The sequence below is a fragment of the Trichomycterus rosablanca genome, chromosome 3 (genome assembly GCF_030014385.1).
Source record: "Trichomycterus rosablanca isolate fTriRos1 chromosome 3, fTriRos1.hap1, whole genome shotgun sequence".
Classification (NCBI taxonomy): domain Eukaryota; kingdom Metazoa; phylum Chordata; class Actinopteri; order Siluriformes; family Trichomycteridae; genus Trichomycterus; species Trichomycterus rosablanca.
In genome coordinates this window covers 50812407-50831149 of record NC_085990.1, presented here as the reverse complement: position 1 = coordinate 50831149, position 18743 = coordinate 50812407, and the positions used below count along the sequence as shown (strand labels likewise).

At 40.7% G+C, this 18743-nt stretch overlaps 1 protein-coding gene across 1 annotated transcript in view; it reads left to right on the top strand.

Moving 5' to 3' along the window:
* The window catches only part of dpyda.1 (dihydropyrimidine dehydrogenase a, tandem duplicate 1), a 358262-nt gene that overhangs the window by 309327 nt on the left and 30192 nt on the right, over positions 1-18743 (top strand). The window contains exon 21 of the mRNA XM_062991432.1: positions 9942-10121. Coding sequence (XP_062847502.1) covers positions 9942-10121 — 180 coding nt within the window. The remainder of the gene's footprint in view (positions 1-9941; positions 10122-18743) is intronic.

Below are 18743 nucleotides of genomic sequence, written 5' to 3'. Positions count from 1 at the left end.
AATTTCATTTAATGTTCCGGTGAAGTCTCGGCATCTCACCTACCTGTTTAGTCTCGATGCTTGGGATCTGTGGAGTTGTTTCATCCAGAGACTCGTCCTCTGAATACTGAATTAATATAAAAATCTAATTAAGGAATCAAAAATGGCTCCTTGATCAAGTCACGATGCCTTTAATTACAGATTCGCTGCTTTAAAAAGCTTTTGTTTGTGTTTCATCTTACCAAATATAGCTTCCTTTCATTCTGACGGCTTTGTATTCGTCTTTGATGAAAGCAAATACGTTCTTGTATAGATAATCATGTTTAGACGTGGATCAGTGTTGGGAATTCTGGCTCGGTTGGGTTAAGATGTAACTTGCTAGCCGGCGGTTTGCTCAGTAATGCCTTGCTGCCTCTACTGCCTACTTGATTAGAGAGGATTCTAATAAGACATCGACCTCATAAGGCAGATTATTTAGACGCTTTACTTAGACAGCGACTCAGGCCATTCAAACCAACAGGCTGAGGCGGCACAACCTGCTAGCACGGCAGTTAACGTCTCCCTACGTTTATCGAAAATGGTTAAACTCTCCCTGACGAAAGTGAATTTACAAATAAACGACACGTGTGCACCTTTATACACATTAAACATCAATAAGAATTTATTTACATTTAAAAAGAACTCCGTTAGCCACCAGGTGGCGCACTGGTAAAAACACATGCTGGTACACCAGAGCTTGGATCTCGAATACAGCCGGCTGGGCTGAGCGGCCACATAAACAACGGAATAACTAATGCAATTACGACCTCTGCTGGCTGATTGATGGCGCCTGCACAGAGACGGAAAAAGAGTGCTGTCAGGGTGTGTCTCTTTGTACACATTGCTGAGCCGCATATGCACTCGTCAAAGTGTAGGTGACAAAATGCATACGGCTGCTGCCATGATGCAATCGAGCAATTGGACGCGATAAAAGGGAGAAAAAGGGGGAGAAAATGCATAAAGAAAAGAAAAAAATATATATATATAAAGAATGACCGTGTTTGTCATTTTTTTGTGAGAAAAGTTGTGCCGCACTGAATGCTGGGATTGCCTTCAGCGCTGAGGTAGCGTCGGACGCTCCCTCGTTATTCAGCCAGATTATCACTCAGAATTAAGGTGCCTCAGTAGGAGCATTTTAAGGGATCTAAGAATTTAGGCATACCCTCTTCTCGGGAGTGTAGAATGATGTAAAATAGTCTATGTAGAGAGATCACTATAGGTGTGTTCGAAAACCTAGTGAGCTGCCTTGCTGTCTTACTGCCTACATGCCTACATAGACAGCTGCCTAAGTCGAGAGGATTCTAGTCATTGACTTATAAGTCAGGTTATTCGAACGCACTATTTACACAGCGATTCCATCAGTTTTGCTAACTTAGCTAACACAGTTAGCCTCATGCCATTCAATCCAAGGGGATTGGGTGGCACAACACGCTAGCATGTCAACTAACATCTCCCTCCGTGTAACGAAAACGATTCAATTCACAAGCCTGAATTTACAAATAAATACACTTGTACATTAAATTAAAATCAATAATAATTTATTTACGTTTGAAAATAAGTCTGCACGTTTGTTTCTCCGCACCGTCAGCCATGTTTGTCATTTTCTGTGAGAAAAGTCGTTCCGCACTGAATGCTGGGATTGTTTTCAGCGCTGAGGAAGTGTCAGACGCTCCCTCGTTATTCAGCCAGATTATCACTCAGAATTAAGGCGCCTCAGTAGGAGCATTTTAGGGAATCTAAGAATTTAGACATGCCCTCTTCTCGGGAGTGTAGAATGATGTAAAATGTCTCTATGTAGAGAGATCACCAGGTTTTTACACAGACCCTTAGCTAGCATTAGGCTTTTATCATAGCTCAAACGTGTTTCATTTCAGATAAAACCTTCACTAAATGAATTTCTTCTCTGTAAACCTTGAGAGTTTCGACCGAGTTTTGAAAAGAAAGCAAGCGATGGTTATTAAAACTATCAGCTGAAGAATGCAGTGTGATTGTTCTCATACAATCACTGAGTCTTTTAGTCTGAATTAGAAAACACAGAAGGCTTGAATGAGGTTTTGGGCAGTAAGTACTTCGCCTTCTGCTCTGTTTTAAAAAATAACCCTAGTGCTGTTGTCTATAAGTAGTGATGGACCACGCCACATCAAACATATTCTTCTTAGAACAAACAGTTTAATGAAGTGCATTCATATCCTGCATTGATTTCTCTCTGGACCAGACAGGTTTATCACTCTGGTTATTGAAGACCAGCGTCTCACATCAGACGTTTAAGGCAGCTGCGCCTCACCGAGACTCATTTCAGGTTCCAGCATTTCAGAAGGTGGCAAAACTGAACCTCTGATGAGAAAAAAAGATGTCTTCTTTTTAATATTGTATTTGTGTGAGTGTTTAAGTACAACCCCGAATTAGAAAAAATTGGGACAGCATGGAAAATGCAAATAATAAAAAACACATTACATTTACTTTGACTTTTATTTGATGTCAGACAGGATGAACCTGAGATATTTCATGTTTTATCTAATCAGCTTCATTTCGTCTATTACTAAACACTCATTCCTGCATTTCAGGTATGCAACACATTCCAAAAAAAGTTGGGACAAAAAGCGTTTTAGTGTTTCAGCTTTTATTTTGTCTCGTTCTTCCTGCAAACACATCTTAAGATGTGCAACAGTACGGGGTCGTCGTTGCCGCATTTTTCGTTTCAAAATTCTCCACACATTCTCTATTGGGGACAGGTCAGGACTGCAGGCAGGCCAGTCCAGTACCTGTACCCTCTTCTTCCGCAGCCACGCCTTTGTAGTGTGTGCAGCAGGTGGTTTTGCATCGTCTTGTTGAAAAATGCTGGACGTCTTGAAGGCAGCACATGTTGCTCTAAGATCTCAATGTACTTTTCTGCATTAATGCTGCATCACAGAAGCATAAATGACCTTTGCCTAAAACAATGACACTACCCCATACCATGACAGACCCTGGCTTTTGCACTTGATGCTGATAACAGCCTTTGGTCCGGAGCACACAGTGTTCATTCTTTCCACAAAAGACCTCGAATGCTGATTAATTTAACCACAATACACGTTTCCACTGTGTGATGGTCCATCCTGGATGCCTCAGAGCCCAGAAAAGTCGACGTCGCTTCTGGACATGGTTAACATAAGGCTTCTTTTTTGCACAGTAAAGTTTTAAGTATCATTTGTGCAGTAACTCTGTATTGTAGAGCTTGATAAAGGTTTGATAAACGAATCCCTCACCCATGTGGTTATATCAGCTAGTGTTGAGTGTCGGTTTTTGATGCAGCGCCGTCTGAGGGATCGAAGATCACGAGCGTTCAGCTTAAGCTTGCACCCTTGGTCTTTACACACTGAAATTCCTCCAGATTCTTTGAATGGTTTAATGATATTCTGCACTGTAGAGGGAGAAATATGCAAATCCCTTCCAATCTTTCTTTGAGGTTCATTGTTTTTAAACATTTCAATCATTTTCTCACACATTTGTTGATAAACTGGAGATCCTCTGAGATCCTCTCTTGCCCCTGTCCCAACTTTTTTTGTCTTAATTAATAAATGAAATGAAGTTGAACAGATAAAACATGAAATATCTCAGGTTCATCCTGTCTGACATCAAATAAAAGTCAAAGTAAATGTAAGAAACTCTGTGTTTTTAATTATTTGCATTTTCTATACTGTCCCAACTTTTTCTGATTTGGGGTTGTTAATTTACTACATTTAGGAGACTCCTTTATCCAAAGTGCCTTACAGTACTGTGACAGTGTACAGTCTGAGCAATTGAGGGTTGAGGGCCTTGCTCATGGACCCAACAGCAGCAGGGCTTGAACTGACAACCTTCTGCTTTTTAGTCCCATTAGCCCTATTTTACTATAATATCCTTTCTGTCACGCACGATACTGATATCATTTAGCAATAAATGTTGATGATTGTGAAAGTCTGAGCATCCATCTTCATGAACATCCAGCTGTTTCGGCAGTGACCCGTCTTAATAAGATATTAAAACGTCCACGTTTGGCGGCAGTAACGTATAACGTCTCGGCGTCCTTATCATGTCCACTGAGGCAGTGAAGCAGTTTTGCACTAATAGCAGAGCCAGTTTCATCTTAATGATCCGTGCTGTGATATCCGTCCGACGTGGAGCATGTAAACAGCTGTGAGCTGCAATAAAGGAACCATCATCAGGTAGCAAAAAATGACTCGTCGGCCAAAAAAAACATCAGGAATTTGTAATTCGGTTTCAAACGGCTGCGCGTCTCCGCAGGAAAGAAAAGATCAGAAAGCACAAAGCGGGCTTTTAACAAGCAGCATGTTCCGTGGTTAAAATATCGACTGAAGAAGCACCGTGCGCCGTGTTTCTATAGACGGAAACAAAAAGGAAAGGTTACGCGCTCCTTTCAGTTCTTAAAATCTTGTGGAGGAGAAAAAAAGCGGCCGCTTATTGGATTTTATCAGCAGAAGAAAGAAAAGAAGGTTCTGCTTTGGCTGACTTGTAAAATGTTTGAATCTATGTTCAGTTCTGACTTCCAGTTGTGCTGTTGTGGCATCACAGAGTCAGCAAGCCAGAATCTCCTACCTGGGAAACCAATACAAAACACCCCGGCTACTCGTCTCTGGCATATCGGCTAAAATTCTCTAATCAAAAGGACGGCAGCTTCATACATAGTCATTGTAACATTTGGATGTCAAGCTGAATTAATATCCGTCTCTTTTGGGAAGACGGTGTTCTGCTAAATGCCAGAGTTTTATCATCGGATATAAAGGAGCTGACAAAGAGAGTGTGTGGCGAGGATCTAAAAGCATTCGAGATCTCAGAAGGAGTTGAAATCAATGCGCAGCCACAGTTTTTTCAGAGTGGATAAAAAGGACCTGCTGCCTCCATCGCCTGGAACCTGCTTAGAAATTCTCACTTTGATTTATTTCGAGAGTCAGCGGCATTAGGGCTAAATGCTCTGTGGCGGGGCGTCGTGTCTTTGATGTTCCCCACCAAATGAGAGGCGCTAATAGACACGGTTCTTCATCGAGTGCAACGGGGTCTGGGGTTTTAAATCCAACCACGAGATCACAAACTGTTCTGTATCTCTTAATTAATGAATCCTTCATAAAGAGGTTCAAACAGGTTGCAGAGCTTTTAACTGGCTGTGTATGAGACTAGTTGTTCAACAGATAACTAATCCGTTAGTAAGTCTGGCAAGTTAGTAGAGGGCTAATCATAGGTGCTACCACCACCCTGACTAGGATAAAGTTGTGGTAAAACTATCACTGGATACAAATGAATGACCTACAGTGAAGCATGGTGGTGACAGCATTATGCATTGGGGATGTTTTTCTTCATCTTCATCTGGAACTGGGGCTTTAGTTAAGTCTAAATAATATTTTGTTTGCAGATTAATTAATTAATAACAACAATAATAATTAATAATAATAATAACACACTAAGACACACCACCTCTGTGCAATAGCCGATCGCTGCATACAGAGAGTCAGGCACTGATCTCCGTTATCCCCCGTCTTTGTGCAGGTGCAATAGATCATCCAGCAGAGCTCGTAATTGCAGCAGTTATGAAGAAACCCTCCAGCATTCTCACCCTTGAACGAGCCAATCACTGTTCATATAGGCGCCCAGTCTGTCGGTGGCTTGTCTGTCTGTAGTTGAGATTTGAACTTGCCAGTTTAACATTTAGCACTGGTGTGCTAGCGTATTCTTCTAAGTAGTATAAGAAGTAGTTGTTTTTTTATTATTATTATTATTATTATTAAAAAAAATAATAATAATAATATTAGTAGTAGTAATATTTATATTATTATTATTATTAGTAGTAGTAGTAGGATTTATTTTTATACTCTTGTACTAGTAGTGATAGTATTTATTTATTTATTTATTATTATTATTACTTTTAATATTATGATTTAGTTGTAGTTGTAGTGTTTTTTCCTATTCTTTCTATTATTATTATTATTACCATTATTATTATCATCATCATTATTATTATTATTGTTATTATTATTATTACTATCATCATTAGTAGTAGTATTTATTTTATTTAAGTACTAGTAGTAGTAGTAGTATTTATTATTATTATTATTGTTATTATTATTATTATTATTATTATTATTATTATTATTATTATTATAATCATCATTATATTATTATTATTATTTTATTTAAGTACTACTACTAGTAGTTTTTATTATTATTAATTAGCATTTTTAAGCCCGGTACATAATGTTAGATTCTGCTCCTCCTCACAGTACCTTAACAATACAAAATTGAATATAAATGCAGTAATTATTCAGTACAGCGGTGTTAGTTTGGACTGTTCACACATTCCCTGTATTTCCAGTTTGCACAGATGAAAAGTTCAGCTTGTGCTGTTCGTTGAGAGACGGGTGCTGGCTCTGGTGAATCAGACCAGGGTAAAAAGTTTTATGTAAATCAGAATCATAAAGAAAACATGGTCTATCCTCTAGCCCTACATGGGCGTCTGAAATCAATGGATCCATTTTCTCAGCGTGTGCCTCCCCGACTGTGATTTAATTTTTAAATACACACTGCACACAGCCCTGCTTACGTTCTGCAGAATCCAGGAGGATTGTGGGAAATCTCAGATAAGAAAACAGTAGGAGGAGTCGGCGTGTGCGTGTAAGTCGGGAGTTGGCTGTGAGCGCTGCTCATGTAGCTGGAAGTTAATCCTGTGAAAGGTAGCGCTTAGCTCCTGTAAGCCCGTGTCAGATCGGCGATGGTTCGGAGAGATAAACCGGTTTTATCTGGCGTTTAAGACTCTGTGACTGACGTCTGAAGTGTCACAGACACGTACACAAAAGCACGGGGTCCCGGCACGACATGCAGATGACGTTTACTAAACCCAGAGTGTAAGAGCCAATCGAGTGAGAGTTTAGATCGAGCTTTGGAACACTCCTTAAGCTGAGCTTGATTGGACTGAGTTTGGTACAATATAAGACGGGAGTGTTTATTTTTTATTGCTTCTGTAACGGCAGCTTGTAACATCTAAGAATGTGTGTCCATCTTTTTGTGTACGTTTTAATTAAGCGTATATGGTTTGTGTATGTGTGATACTACAAAAAGCTAAAATAAAATAACTCATAAACTCATCGAAAAGTCCAAACTTTGTCCTAAAATTTTCATTCTCTGTGTGTTTTACTACTGCTTTATCCTATTTACATTTACATTTTCAGCATTTAGCAGACGCCTTTATCCAAAGCGACTTACATTACTGTTACAGTATACAGTCTGGGCAACTGAGGGTTAAGGGCCTTGCTCAAGGGCCCAACAGCAGCAACCTGGCGGTGGTGGGGTTTGAACCAGTAACCTTCTGATTACTAGTCCTGTTCCTTAACCACTAGGCTACGGCTTGCCTCCTATTCAGGGTCAAAGTGGGTACAATTCACTGGGCAAGAGGTAGGAAAAACCCTGAACAGGTCGCCTGTCCATCTTAGGGCAGACACACACACACACATTGGTACATCACACACATACAGGGCAATTTTTAGTGACATCCTGTTTTCGGAGCATACCCAGCCCATAAATCCATGGTATCCCAGTTGGTGTGGTTGGGGTGCTGTTTGTGTACTGCTGGTCCCGGTTGGTTCTTAGGGTTCCCTGTCTTTCCTTTTTCTAAGGGCGCATTCACATGAGAAGCAGCAAACGTCATCAAAGCGTGAATATGACACGAATCTGCATTTGTGTTGAATAACCATCCAATCCAGTCTGAAAGCTCTACATGTATCTGTGTTTAACTGGATTTTCCTCCCTGTTTCACTTTTAAACTTGTGTTACAGCTCGAGCTTCTGAGAAATTATGAGAATCAGAATCAGCTTTTCTAAAACGCTTATCGTTAAAAAAAAAAAGCTTAACGTGGTTTAATGTATTAAACGAACGACACAGGAGCACTAAACTTTTCTTAATTATTACTGATCATAAGTTTCTCTAAACTAATAAAATTCCTCACTCGTTGTTTTAGCACAATAAGTCACGGTAAGTTTTGTCCGTTCTGTCTGAGTTGCTTTTACTGCATCATATCAAACAGTTTGCCTCATTGGAGGAGCTTTGAAAAGGTCAGTGACAAACTGGGTCAAAGTTTAATCAAGTCAGGAAAGTGCTAAGCAGCACAGCCACACTCCATAGCAAACAACGGCACAGCCAGTGCAAAAGCGCTTTTGCCGTTTCTCATGTGAATGCGCCCTAAGAGTTATCACAGACGGCCAGAACAGCCTGCCAGCCTGCGTTCTCAGTTCTGCTCTGTCCCTGTTCTGTCCATGTTTGCTGTTGCAGGCGGCTTTTTTTGTTGTTGTTGTTATTTTGACCACTTTATTGATTGTATTTTTTGTTAGTTTCTTTTTAGCCACAGTACAGTTTCACCTTGGTTAAAACATCTTGCTTTTTTTTAAATTAATTTTTATTGTTGTTGGTGCGGGGCTTTACTCACACACTCACTTTTTTAATCGCTTATCCAATTAGGGTTGGGGGGTGGAGCCTATCCCAGCTTTTTAATGGGCGCAAGGCACACAGTTACACCCTGGACGGGGCTCCAGTTCATTGTAGAGCAGACACACACACACACACACACACACACATATTCACCTATAGGGCAATTCAATGTCTTCAATTAACCTGACTGCATGTTTTTGGACTGTGGGAGGAAACTGGAGCTCCCAGAGGAAACCCACGCAGACACAGGGAGAACATGTAAACTCCACACACAAAGGACCCGGACTGCCCTGCCTGGGGATCGAACACCTTTTTGCTGTGAGGCAACAGTGCTACCCACCAAGCCACCGTGCCACCCCTCGAGGCTTTACTTCGCTCTTTAAAAGCGAGGCCCGACCCGTCTTATTACAAGAAGTGTACGTTAGTAAAACATCTAGTATGCTGAATCCCAGAGCCTTGCTGACTCCTCATTTTACCATCACACCACCTATGAGTGTGTTTGTACAGAATCATCAGATTCAGTACCTACCTTTGATGCAGTTGTTTACTTTATGGTAACATTTAAATTTAACTGTAATACTGATTTAAAACAATAGTTTTGTTTAATTTATTTTGGTTTTACTAGTGTGATGCACTTTATCGACACTCAGTACATGATTAAACCATCGAACACATGTAACACACACACTTCAGCAGGTTTAATAGCATCTCTGTATGTAGTGAGGCCGTGAAATTAATTACAGCTTTTCTATAGTGATGGAGAACCATCACTACTTATAAAAAATACAGATTTGTAAGAGTTTTATTCATTTTAATGACCAAGTTTGTTTGTTTATTAGGATTTTAACGTCATGTATTACACTTTGGTTACATTCATGACAGGAACGGTAGTTACTCATTACACAAGGTTCATCAGTTCACAAGGTTATATCGAACACAGGCATGGACAATTTAGTATCTCCAATTCACCTTACCAGACTTGCATGTCTTTGGATTGTGGGAGGAAACCGGAGCACCCGGAGGAAACCCACTTGAACACGGGGAGAACATGCAAACTTCACCCCACCTGGGGATGGAACCCAGGACCTTCTAGCTGTGAGGCGACAGTGGTACCCACTTAGCCACCGTGCCGCCCTAATGACCAAGTAGTTAGTTGCACTGGTTCCCACCACATATCTTACTGTGCACTATATATTATTTGAACATTTTGTTGTGGCTCCGGTGGTGCAGCGATAAAACATGCTAGCACATCAGTAATGACTCAGAAGTTTAAATCTCAGCTCTGCAGCAGTACTTGTAAAAATAACAAATTATGGCTAGCCCACGACCTCTGAGATGCCAGTTCTAATCTGAGCGGTGCACTGACGTGATTGGCTGGGCGGTGATGTCTGATGGCCCCGCGATGAACTGGTGCTCTTTTCAGGATTATCCTGCCCTAAAAAAATTAAAAATAACTATTTTTGTTCTGTGTACAGGTTTGCAGTGCGGTGCAGAATCAAGACTTCACAGTAATTGAGGATTACTGTGTAGGGCTGAAAACTCTGCTGTACCTGAAGAGCATCGAAGAGCTTCGGGACTGGGACGGCCAGTCGCCCCCCACCGAGCGCCATCAGAAAGGCAAGCCTGTGCCCACTCTACAGGAGCTTCTGGGGAAGGTAAGTGATTAACGGCTGTTTTAAAGCCCTCTGCTCCTGCCCATTATCCACACTCTGGCCTTTCCACCTGTTCCACTATTCTCTCTGCATTATTCATTTTTATTATAGGCTTGTGACTGGCCATTAGTTGTAACACCAGTAATTCCAGGGCAGACTGCATGGGTACTCATTAATGCAGCATTATAGCTGTGGACTTGTATCTATCCATTTATGTTACTTTGTTATTACAGGGCAGAAACGCAGATAATTACAGTGCTGTCCGAGGCAGAAAGTGGCCACTTACATGCTAAACATATTTCATACAGCGGCGCAAAAGTTATGGAATTGATGGCAAGCAGAGGTCAGTTTTTATGGCGCTGTATTATTGTACATCTGTGGAGAGGAAAGGAAAAAAAGAAAGAAGCCTTTCAGGGAGAATTACCATAATCTTAAACTAATGAAGCACAGTTCACAGCTTGTCTGCTAATAAAAGCAATCACGGCAGCAGAAAAAACACAAGTGTCAAGGGTTAGCTGGAAGGAGCATAATGTGCTATGAGATCTAATCTCAAATCTGAGATACCAAAGAGTTTTCTGTGACTTGCAGGAAAAAAATAATTGGTTCACTTTTAGAATGTTCTTTTTATTATTATTATTTTTCATGCATGCATGTATGAATAAATGCCATAACACTGAGCACAAATCACTGCATTTCGTTGGCTCTGTACTTGTACTCTGCACAATGACAATAAAGGTGAATCTTTTATATAGTATAGTATTGGGATGGCACGGTGGCTGGGTGGGTAGCACTGCCACCTCACAGCAAGAAGGTCCTGGGTTCGATCCCCAGGCGGAGCGGTCCAGGTCCTTTCTCTGCGGAGTTTGCATGTTCTCTCCGTGTCTGTGTGGGTTTCCTCCGGGAGCTCCGGTTTCCTCCCACAGTCCAAAAACATGCAGTCAGGTTAATTGGAGACACTGAATTGTCCATGACTGTTTTTGATATTCAAAACTTAAACTGATGAATCTTGTGTAATGAGTAACTACCGTTCCTGTCATGAATGTAACCAAAGTGTAAAACATGATGCTAAAATCCTAATAAATTAATTCATAAATGATGGAGTTTTCCCCACATCTGTATTATAAAACGTACTAGTTTAACTATTTGCACTATACAATACTAGCAGACCAGCTTGATGATTAATAACATGTTTAGAAGAAAGTGAGTGAATGAGTGAGTGTATAGTATTGAAGCAGAGAGAATTAAGGGCCTTGCTCAATGGTCCAACTGGGACCTGGTGTGGAAAAGGTCCAACTGTAGGTGGTGTGGAAATTAGAAGAACTTCAGTAAACTCATTACAAAGTAGCACGTTAGTCTCCTTTATCAGATCACAGCGTTTCTGTTAATACGCCGACTCAGCGATGCTTTGAAGCCTGACGCACCAGCAGCGTCTTTACGATCTCTAACGGCAGGACATCTCACCAAAGCGCAATAGTTTAAATGCTTAAATTTAAATAATAGTTTATTATAGTTTTATAACCGCCATAACAATGAGCACAAGTCAGAAAATATTGTACGGTATTGAAGCCGAGAGGATTAAGGGCCTTGCTCAAGGGTCCAGTGGTGGCCTGGTGGAGTTTTTTATCTGCACACAAAATTGTAAACTGTAATTAAACTCCTTTCAAAGCAGCACGTTAGTCTCCTTTATCAGATCACAGCGTTTCTGTTAATACGCCGACTCAGTGATGGTTTTAAATGCTTAAATTTAATTAATAGTTTGAATGTTAAATATCTGCACACAGAGCAGAAAAGAGCTGCTATATCTCACATACCAAAATATTGTGGCGTTGGCGAGGAATAAGGAAGCGTTTCACTCTTTTACTCGTAGGAGGTCACTAATATCAAACACAAATGTCAAGGGTTAGCTGGAAGGAGCATAATGTGCTATGAGATTTAATCTCAAATCTGAAAGACCAAAGAGTTTCCTTTGACTTGCAGGAAAAAATAATTGGTTCACTTTTAGAAATGTTAGTTTTATTATTATTATTTTTTAGTGTGAATAATTGCCATAGCAAAAAGCACAAATTAGAAAATATCGTACAGTATTCACACATTTACTGGCTCGTATTTTGCATATTCATGCCAGCTTTGGGTGTGTCACCCTATGGCTGGCGCACACATAACTGTAGGTGGTGTGAAAATGAGAACAACTTCAGTAAAGTCCTTTCAAATCAGCACGTTAGTCTCTTTTAGTATCAGATCACAGTGTTTCTGTTAATACGCCGACTCAGCGATGCTTTGAAGCCTGACGCACCAGCAGCATCTTTACGGTCTCTAACGGCAGGACATCTCACCAAAGCGCAATAGTTTAAATGCTTACATTTAAATTAAAGTTTATTATAGTTTTATAATGTCCATAACAATAAGCACAAATCAGAAAATATTGTACAGTATTGAAGCCGAGAGGATTAAGAGCCTTGATCAAGGGTCCAGTGGTGGCTTGGTGGAGTTTTTTATCTGCACACAAAACTGTAAACTGTAAATAAACTCCTTTCAAAGCAGCACGTTAGTCTCCTTTATCAGATCACAGCGTTTCTGTTAATACGCCGGCTCAGTGATGGTTTTAAATGCTTATATTTAAATAATAGTTTGAAGCTGCTATATCCCACATACCAAAATATTGTGGCGTCGGCGAGAAAGAAAGAAGCGTTTCACTCTTTTACTCGTAGGAGGTCACTAATAAAAAACACAAATGTCAAGGGTTAGCTAGAAGAAGCATAATGTGCTATGAGATCTAATCTAAAACTGAAAGACCAAAGAGTTTTCTGTGTTTTCTTTCTTTCTTTTAGGAATGTTAGATTTATTTCTTTATATATTTTTGCTTGCATGCATGTATGAATAAATGCCATAACAATAAGCACAAATCAGAAAATATTGTACAGTATTGAAGCGAAGAGGATTAAGGGCCTTGCTCAAGGGTCCAACGGTGGCTTGGTGGAGTCTTTTATCTGCACACAAAACTGTAGGTGGCGTGTAAATGAGAACAACTTCAGTAAACTCATTACAAGGCAGCACGTTAGTCTCCTTTATCAGATCACAGCGTTTCTGTTAATATGCCGAACCAGTCATGGTTTTGAAGCCTGACGCACCAGCAGCGTCTTTACGTTCTCTAACGTTCTCTTACGTTCTCTATCTCACCAAAGCGCAATAGTTTAAATGCTTAAATTTTAATAATAGTTTATTATAGTTTTATAATCACCATAACAATAAGCACAAATCAGAAAATATTGTATAGTAGTAGATAGATAGATAGGTAGGTAGGTAGGTAGGTAGGTAGGTAGGTAGGTAGGTAGGTAGGTAGGTAGGTAGGTAGGTAGGTAGATACTTTATTAATCCCAAAGGAAATTAGGGGAATTGGAGCAGAGAGGATTAAGGGTCTTGCTCAAGGGTGCAACGGTGGCCTGGTGGAGTCTTTTATCTGCACACGAAACTGTAAACTGTAAATAAACTTCTTTCAAAGCAGCACGTTAGTCTCCTTTATCAGATCACAGTGTTTCTGTTAATACGCCAAACCAGTCATGGCTTTAAATGTTTAAATTTAATTAATAGTTTGAATGAGCAGAAAAGAGCTGCTATATCTCACATACCAAAATATTGTGGCATTGGCGAGGAATAAGGAAGCGTTTCACTCTTTTACTCGTAGGAGGTCACTAATAAAAAACACAAATGTCAAGGGTTAGCTGGAAGGAGCATAATATGCTATGAGATTTAATCTCAAATCTGAAAGACCAAAGAGTTTCCTTTGACTTGCAGGAAAAAATAATTGGTTCACTTTTAGAAATGTTAGTTTTATTATTATTATTTTTTAGTGTGAATAATTGCCATAGCAAAAAGCACAAATTAGAAAATATCGTACAGTATTCACACATTTACTGGCTCGTATTTTGCATATTCATGCCAGCTTTGGGTGTGTCACCCTATGGCTGGCGCACACATAACTGTAGGTGGTGTGAAAATGAGAACAACTTCAGTAAAGTCCTTTCAAATCAGCACATTAGTCTCCTTTAGTATCAGATCACAGTGTTTCAGTTAATACGCCGACTCAGCGATGCTTTGAAGCCTGACGCACCAGCAGCATCTTTACGGTCTCTAATGGCAGGACATCTCACCAAAGCGCAATAGTTTAAATGCTTACATTTAAATTAAAGTTTATTATAGTTTTATAATGTCCATAACAATAAGCACAAATCAGAAAATATTGTACAGTATTGAAGCTGAGAGGATTAGGGGCCTTGCTCAAGGGTCCAGCTTTGGGTGTGTCACCCTATGACTGGCGCGCACATAACTGTAGGTGGCGTGAAAATGAGAACAACTTCAGTAAATTCCTTTCAAAGCAGCACGTTAGTCTCCTTTATCAGATCACAGCGTTTCTGTTAATTCGGCTTTGAAGCCCGGCGCACCAGCAGCGTCCTTACGGCCTCTGACGGCGGGACGTCTCATCGAAGCGCGATAGTTTAAACGCTAATGCCGCCTGAGTGGTGGAGAATGAAGAAATAAATGAGCGGGAAGCCGGCGATATCGCAGGAGCGATAAGTGTAAGTCATTTTCGTGCCAGGCGCCAAGAACAATAGCGATGGCAGCGTACGAGCACGGGGAGTGGCAGATGCATGGCCTCATCGGCCCCGGGCAGCAGAAGAACGGATGCACTACCATGTTCAAGAGTGCAGTGACTCACAAGAGGGAAAAGCCACCCGGCGTACGGGTCACGGCGCCGCAGGCAGTTTCACGCGGGCGCTTCGTTTGATATAAATGCCCTCGAGTTTTCATAGCAGTGAGATTCACTTCTGCAGAAAGTGTCCTCCACCGCTACAGGGGGGTCATTTCACCGGCCTTTCAGGTGTCACGGCGGACTTCTTTCATTATTCAGCTGCTCCTTACTGGAGGGATTTGCTGAAGGGAAAATAGACACACAGTCGAAGTCCGGTTTATACAGGCAGTGAATCTGGACTGAAGAGAGGCTGGAAATATTGCCTGTCAGCTCCTGTCCTCCGCCGGCTCCTGCTCAAGCCCGAGCCGAGACCGTGATTGACAGCTTTACCTGTGGAAAAGTTTAAAACCGGCACGGATGCACTTCATTTACAGCTCCGGGAAGAAAAATAAATAAAAAATATGACAAAACTTGAGTGTGTCAGACAAGAAGACAGGAAGCCAGCGTGAGGAAGGACGTCTCCACTTTAACTGTGCGAGGTGGAGGGGAGAAGCTGGAGAAGGAATATGAAGCAGGATGGCTGGGAAAGGAAGTCTGATGGCTCTATAACTCGAGCGACGAGATGACAGAGAGTGGCTGAGCGCGCACACGTCAGTGTCATGCCAATTCACGGGAACGGCAGCTGATAAAGGCGAGACCAAAGCGTCGCTCAGCTAAAGACATATTTTTTCTCTCTTTGTTTAACGTAGGCAGTCAAAGCGTAGTCTCAAGCGGCCAGACAATGTGGCGAGTGTTGCTTCCTCGAAGGTTGAGTGGAACGTCTTTGAACCCCAAGTGCATTAGGCCATTTGGGAGTTTTTAAGCCATTTGTAAAGTGCCAAAGGAGTTCAGACGAAACATGGTCCAGCAAACCCTGCGCCATCTCAGCAGCTCGGGGGCTTGAATGTAAATTACATATCAGACACCAAATAAAGACGTAAAAGTGAATGTGTAGAGCCAAGCCAACCAGATACAGTGGTACCATGTAAACTCCACGCCCTTCGTTGAGAAATTTGTACCCCTAAACTCGACGTTTGTGTGATCACCGCTTTGTCCAGCACTCGGCTTGAGCGGCGTGATAAAACGTGGTTTAATGTATTTAAAAAATTGACACAGGAGCACTAAACTTCTCTTCATTATTACTGCTCATAAGTTCCTCCACTAATAAAATTCCTCACTCGTGGTTATAGCACAATAAGTCACGTTAAGTTTTGAGCACCGTCACACTCCACGATTAAGAAGCATAAGGAAACAAAAGTGCAGCTTTTATTGTATTTTTTGTTAATCTTTAACTGTTTTACAAATATTTGCAGTTCCACGGGACCCAAACATCCTTATGGGAAAAAATACCTTAAAACTCGACATCTTTTAAACTCGACGCCACTCCCAGAACCAACTGGACGTCGAGTTTCAAGGTACCGCTTTACTAGAACAGGGTTCAGCTATTTTACACTGGCTCCGGAGCCAAGAGGATTAAGGGCCTTGCTCAAGGGTCCAATGGTGGCTTGGCGGAGTTTTTTATCTGCACACAAAACTGTAGGTGGCGTGTAAATGAGAACAACTTCAGTAAACTCATTACAAAGCAGCACGTTAGTCTCCTTTAGTATCAGATCACAGCGTTTCTGTTAATATGGCTTTGAAGCCCGACGCACCAGCAGCGTCTTTACGGCCTCTGACGGCGGGACATCTCACCAAAGCACAATAGTTTAAAAGCTTACATTTAAATAATAGTTTGAATTTTGCATATCTGCACTCAGAGTAGAAACATATTGTACCATGGGCGAGGAAGAAGAGGCATTTATTATTATTATTTATTAATAATTGCCTTTAAATGGATTACAAAAGCCAGAGCAATGACCAGAGCTGACGTAGGCAGACCACTCCTACTACTACTGCTACTAAATATGCACAGAATGGGTTCACACCACCAAACGCAACACACATCCGGTGAACGCTAACTTATAAACTTAACATGGAAATGAACACAAAATGTGCCATGTGCTTCGGCATTTGGAATATATAAACTATTTGCATGCAAACAAACCACTGTTGAGAAGATATACTTTATTTGTCATATATACATATACAGTTGTACAGAACAATTAAATTCTTTCTTCACATCTCCCAGCTTGTTTTGGAAGCTGGGGTCAGAGCGCAGGGTCAGCCATCGTACGGCGCCCCTGGAGCAGACAGGGTTAAGGGCCTTGCTCAAGGGCCCAACAGTGGCTGCATAGCAGAGCCTGGATTTGAACCGCCAATCTTCCGGTTGATAGCCCACTAGGCTACCACTGTCCCTAAAGGCACGAACTGGGACCACCAAACCCACCCATAAGATAACATAGGATTAGTTCTATACCAATGAATAATGGTAATGGTTAAGCAGCCTTTAACCCACAATGACCATAAAGGTATGGGCGGCAATCTGGTGGCAATTATGATGTCCAATGATTGTCGGACGTTGTCATATAATAAAAGCCAACAAACCTAAGGCGGTTTTACAGGTAATTTTACCCTTTGGTATAGTATTTTACTTGCTCAGTCATTGACGCCCTTACAGATGTCTTTTTTTTTGTAAAAGTAAAAGAAAACCGGAATATCTGGAGGAAACCCACTTGAATTGACTGGGACATCTCTAAATTCTCCAAAAACTAATGTGAGGATTGAACCCAGGTAAAAAAAGCATTTATTCTGAATGATTGTATTTAATTTCTGCACAATCTTGGGGACGAATCTGTTGCTGGAGCACAGCTGACCCCTGCAGACTGACTGGCCTGGACCTCAAGAGGCTCCGGCTTTAGAAAAGCACAGCGGCTCACTACTAAGTGACTCCTGGCTGCGGGCCACCTGACCCCCCCTAGAGCGCCGCCTCGTCCAGCCGGTCCAAATAGGAGGATGCACACGCTGGGTGGGAGGGCAGCAGGTGGGGGGGAAGAGGGGTGGGTGGGCATGAAGGCTCTTTAATAGCAGTTTGGCTGGATGTGTGGTGCCATGCTGCCTGGCAGGCCTGTGGTGGTAATGAAGCCCTCAGCCAGTCTGTCTTCCCTTTTCCACTCAGTGGCCACAGCTTGGCTATCATGCTGTGGTTAGGCGGCGAGTGGCTGGAAATAAAGGATGAGAGACAAAGAAGTCTGACCGCTTGTACGAAACAACTGACACGGTCACTTACTAATGTGCTTACTTTCCTAGTGCCAGATAAGATAGATAAGATAAATTAGATAAGATTAGATAGATAAGATAAGATAAGATAAAAGATAACATAATATGAGGTAAGATAACATAAGATAAGATAGAAGATAAGATAACATAATATAAAAGATGAAATAACAGGATTTGAGATAACATTAGGTAAGATAACATAAGATAAGATAACATAAGATATGAGATACGATAACATAAGATAAGATAAAAGATAAGATAACATAGGATATGAGATAATATGAGATATGATAACAAGAAAAGATAAAAAATAACATAGGATTTGAGATAACATAAGGTAAGACAACATAAGATAAAAGATTAGATAACATTAGATAAGATAACAAGATAAAAGATAACATAGGATTTGAGATAACATAAGGTAAGATAACAAGATAAAATATAAGATAACATAACATAAGATAACATAAGATAAGAAAGCATAAGATAAAAGATAAGATAACAGGCTTTGAGATAACATAAGGTAAGATAACGTAAGATAAGATAAAATATAAGATAATATAAGATAGCATAAGATAAGATAACATAAGATAAACGATGATAACAAGATAAAAAATAAGATAACATAAGATAAAAGATAAGATAACAGGATTTGAGATAACATAAGGTAAGATATGAGATGACAGGATAAAATATAAGATATGAGATAAGATATAATATAAGGTAAGGTAATATAAGAGAAG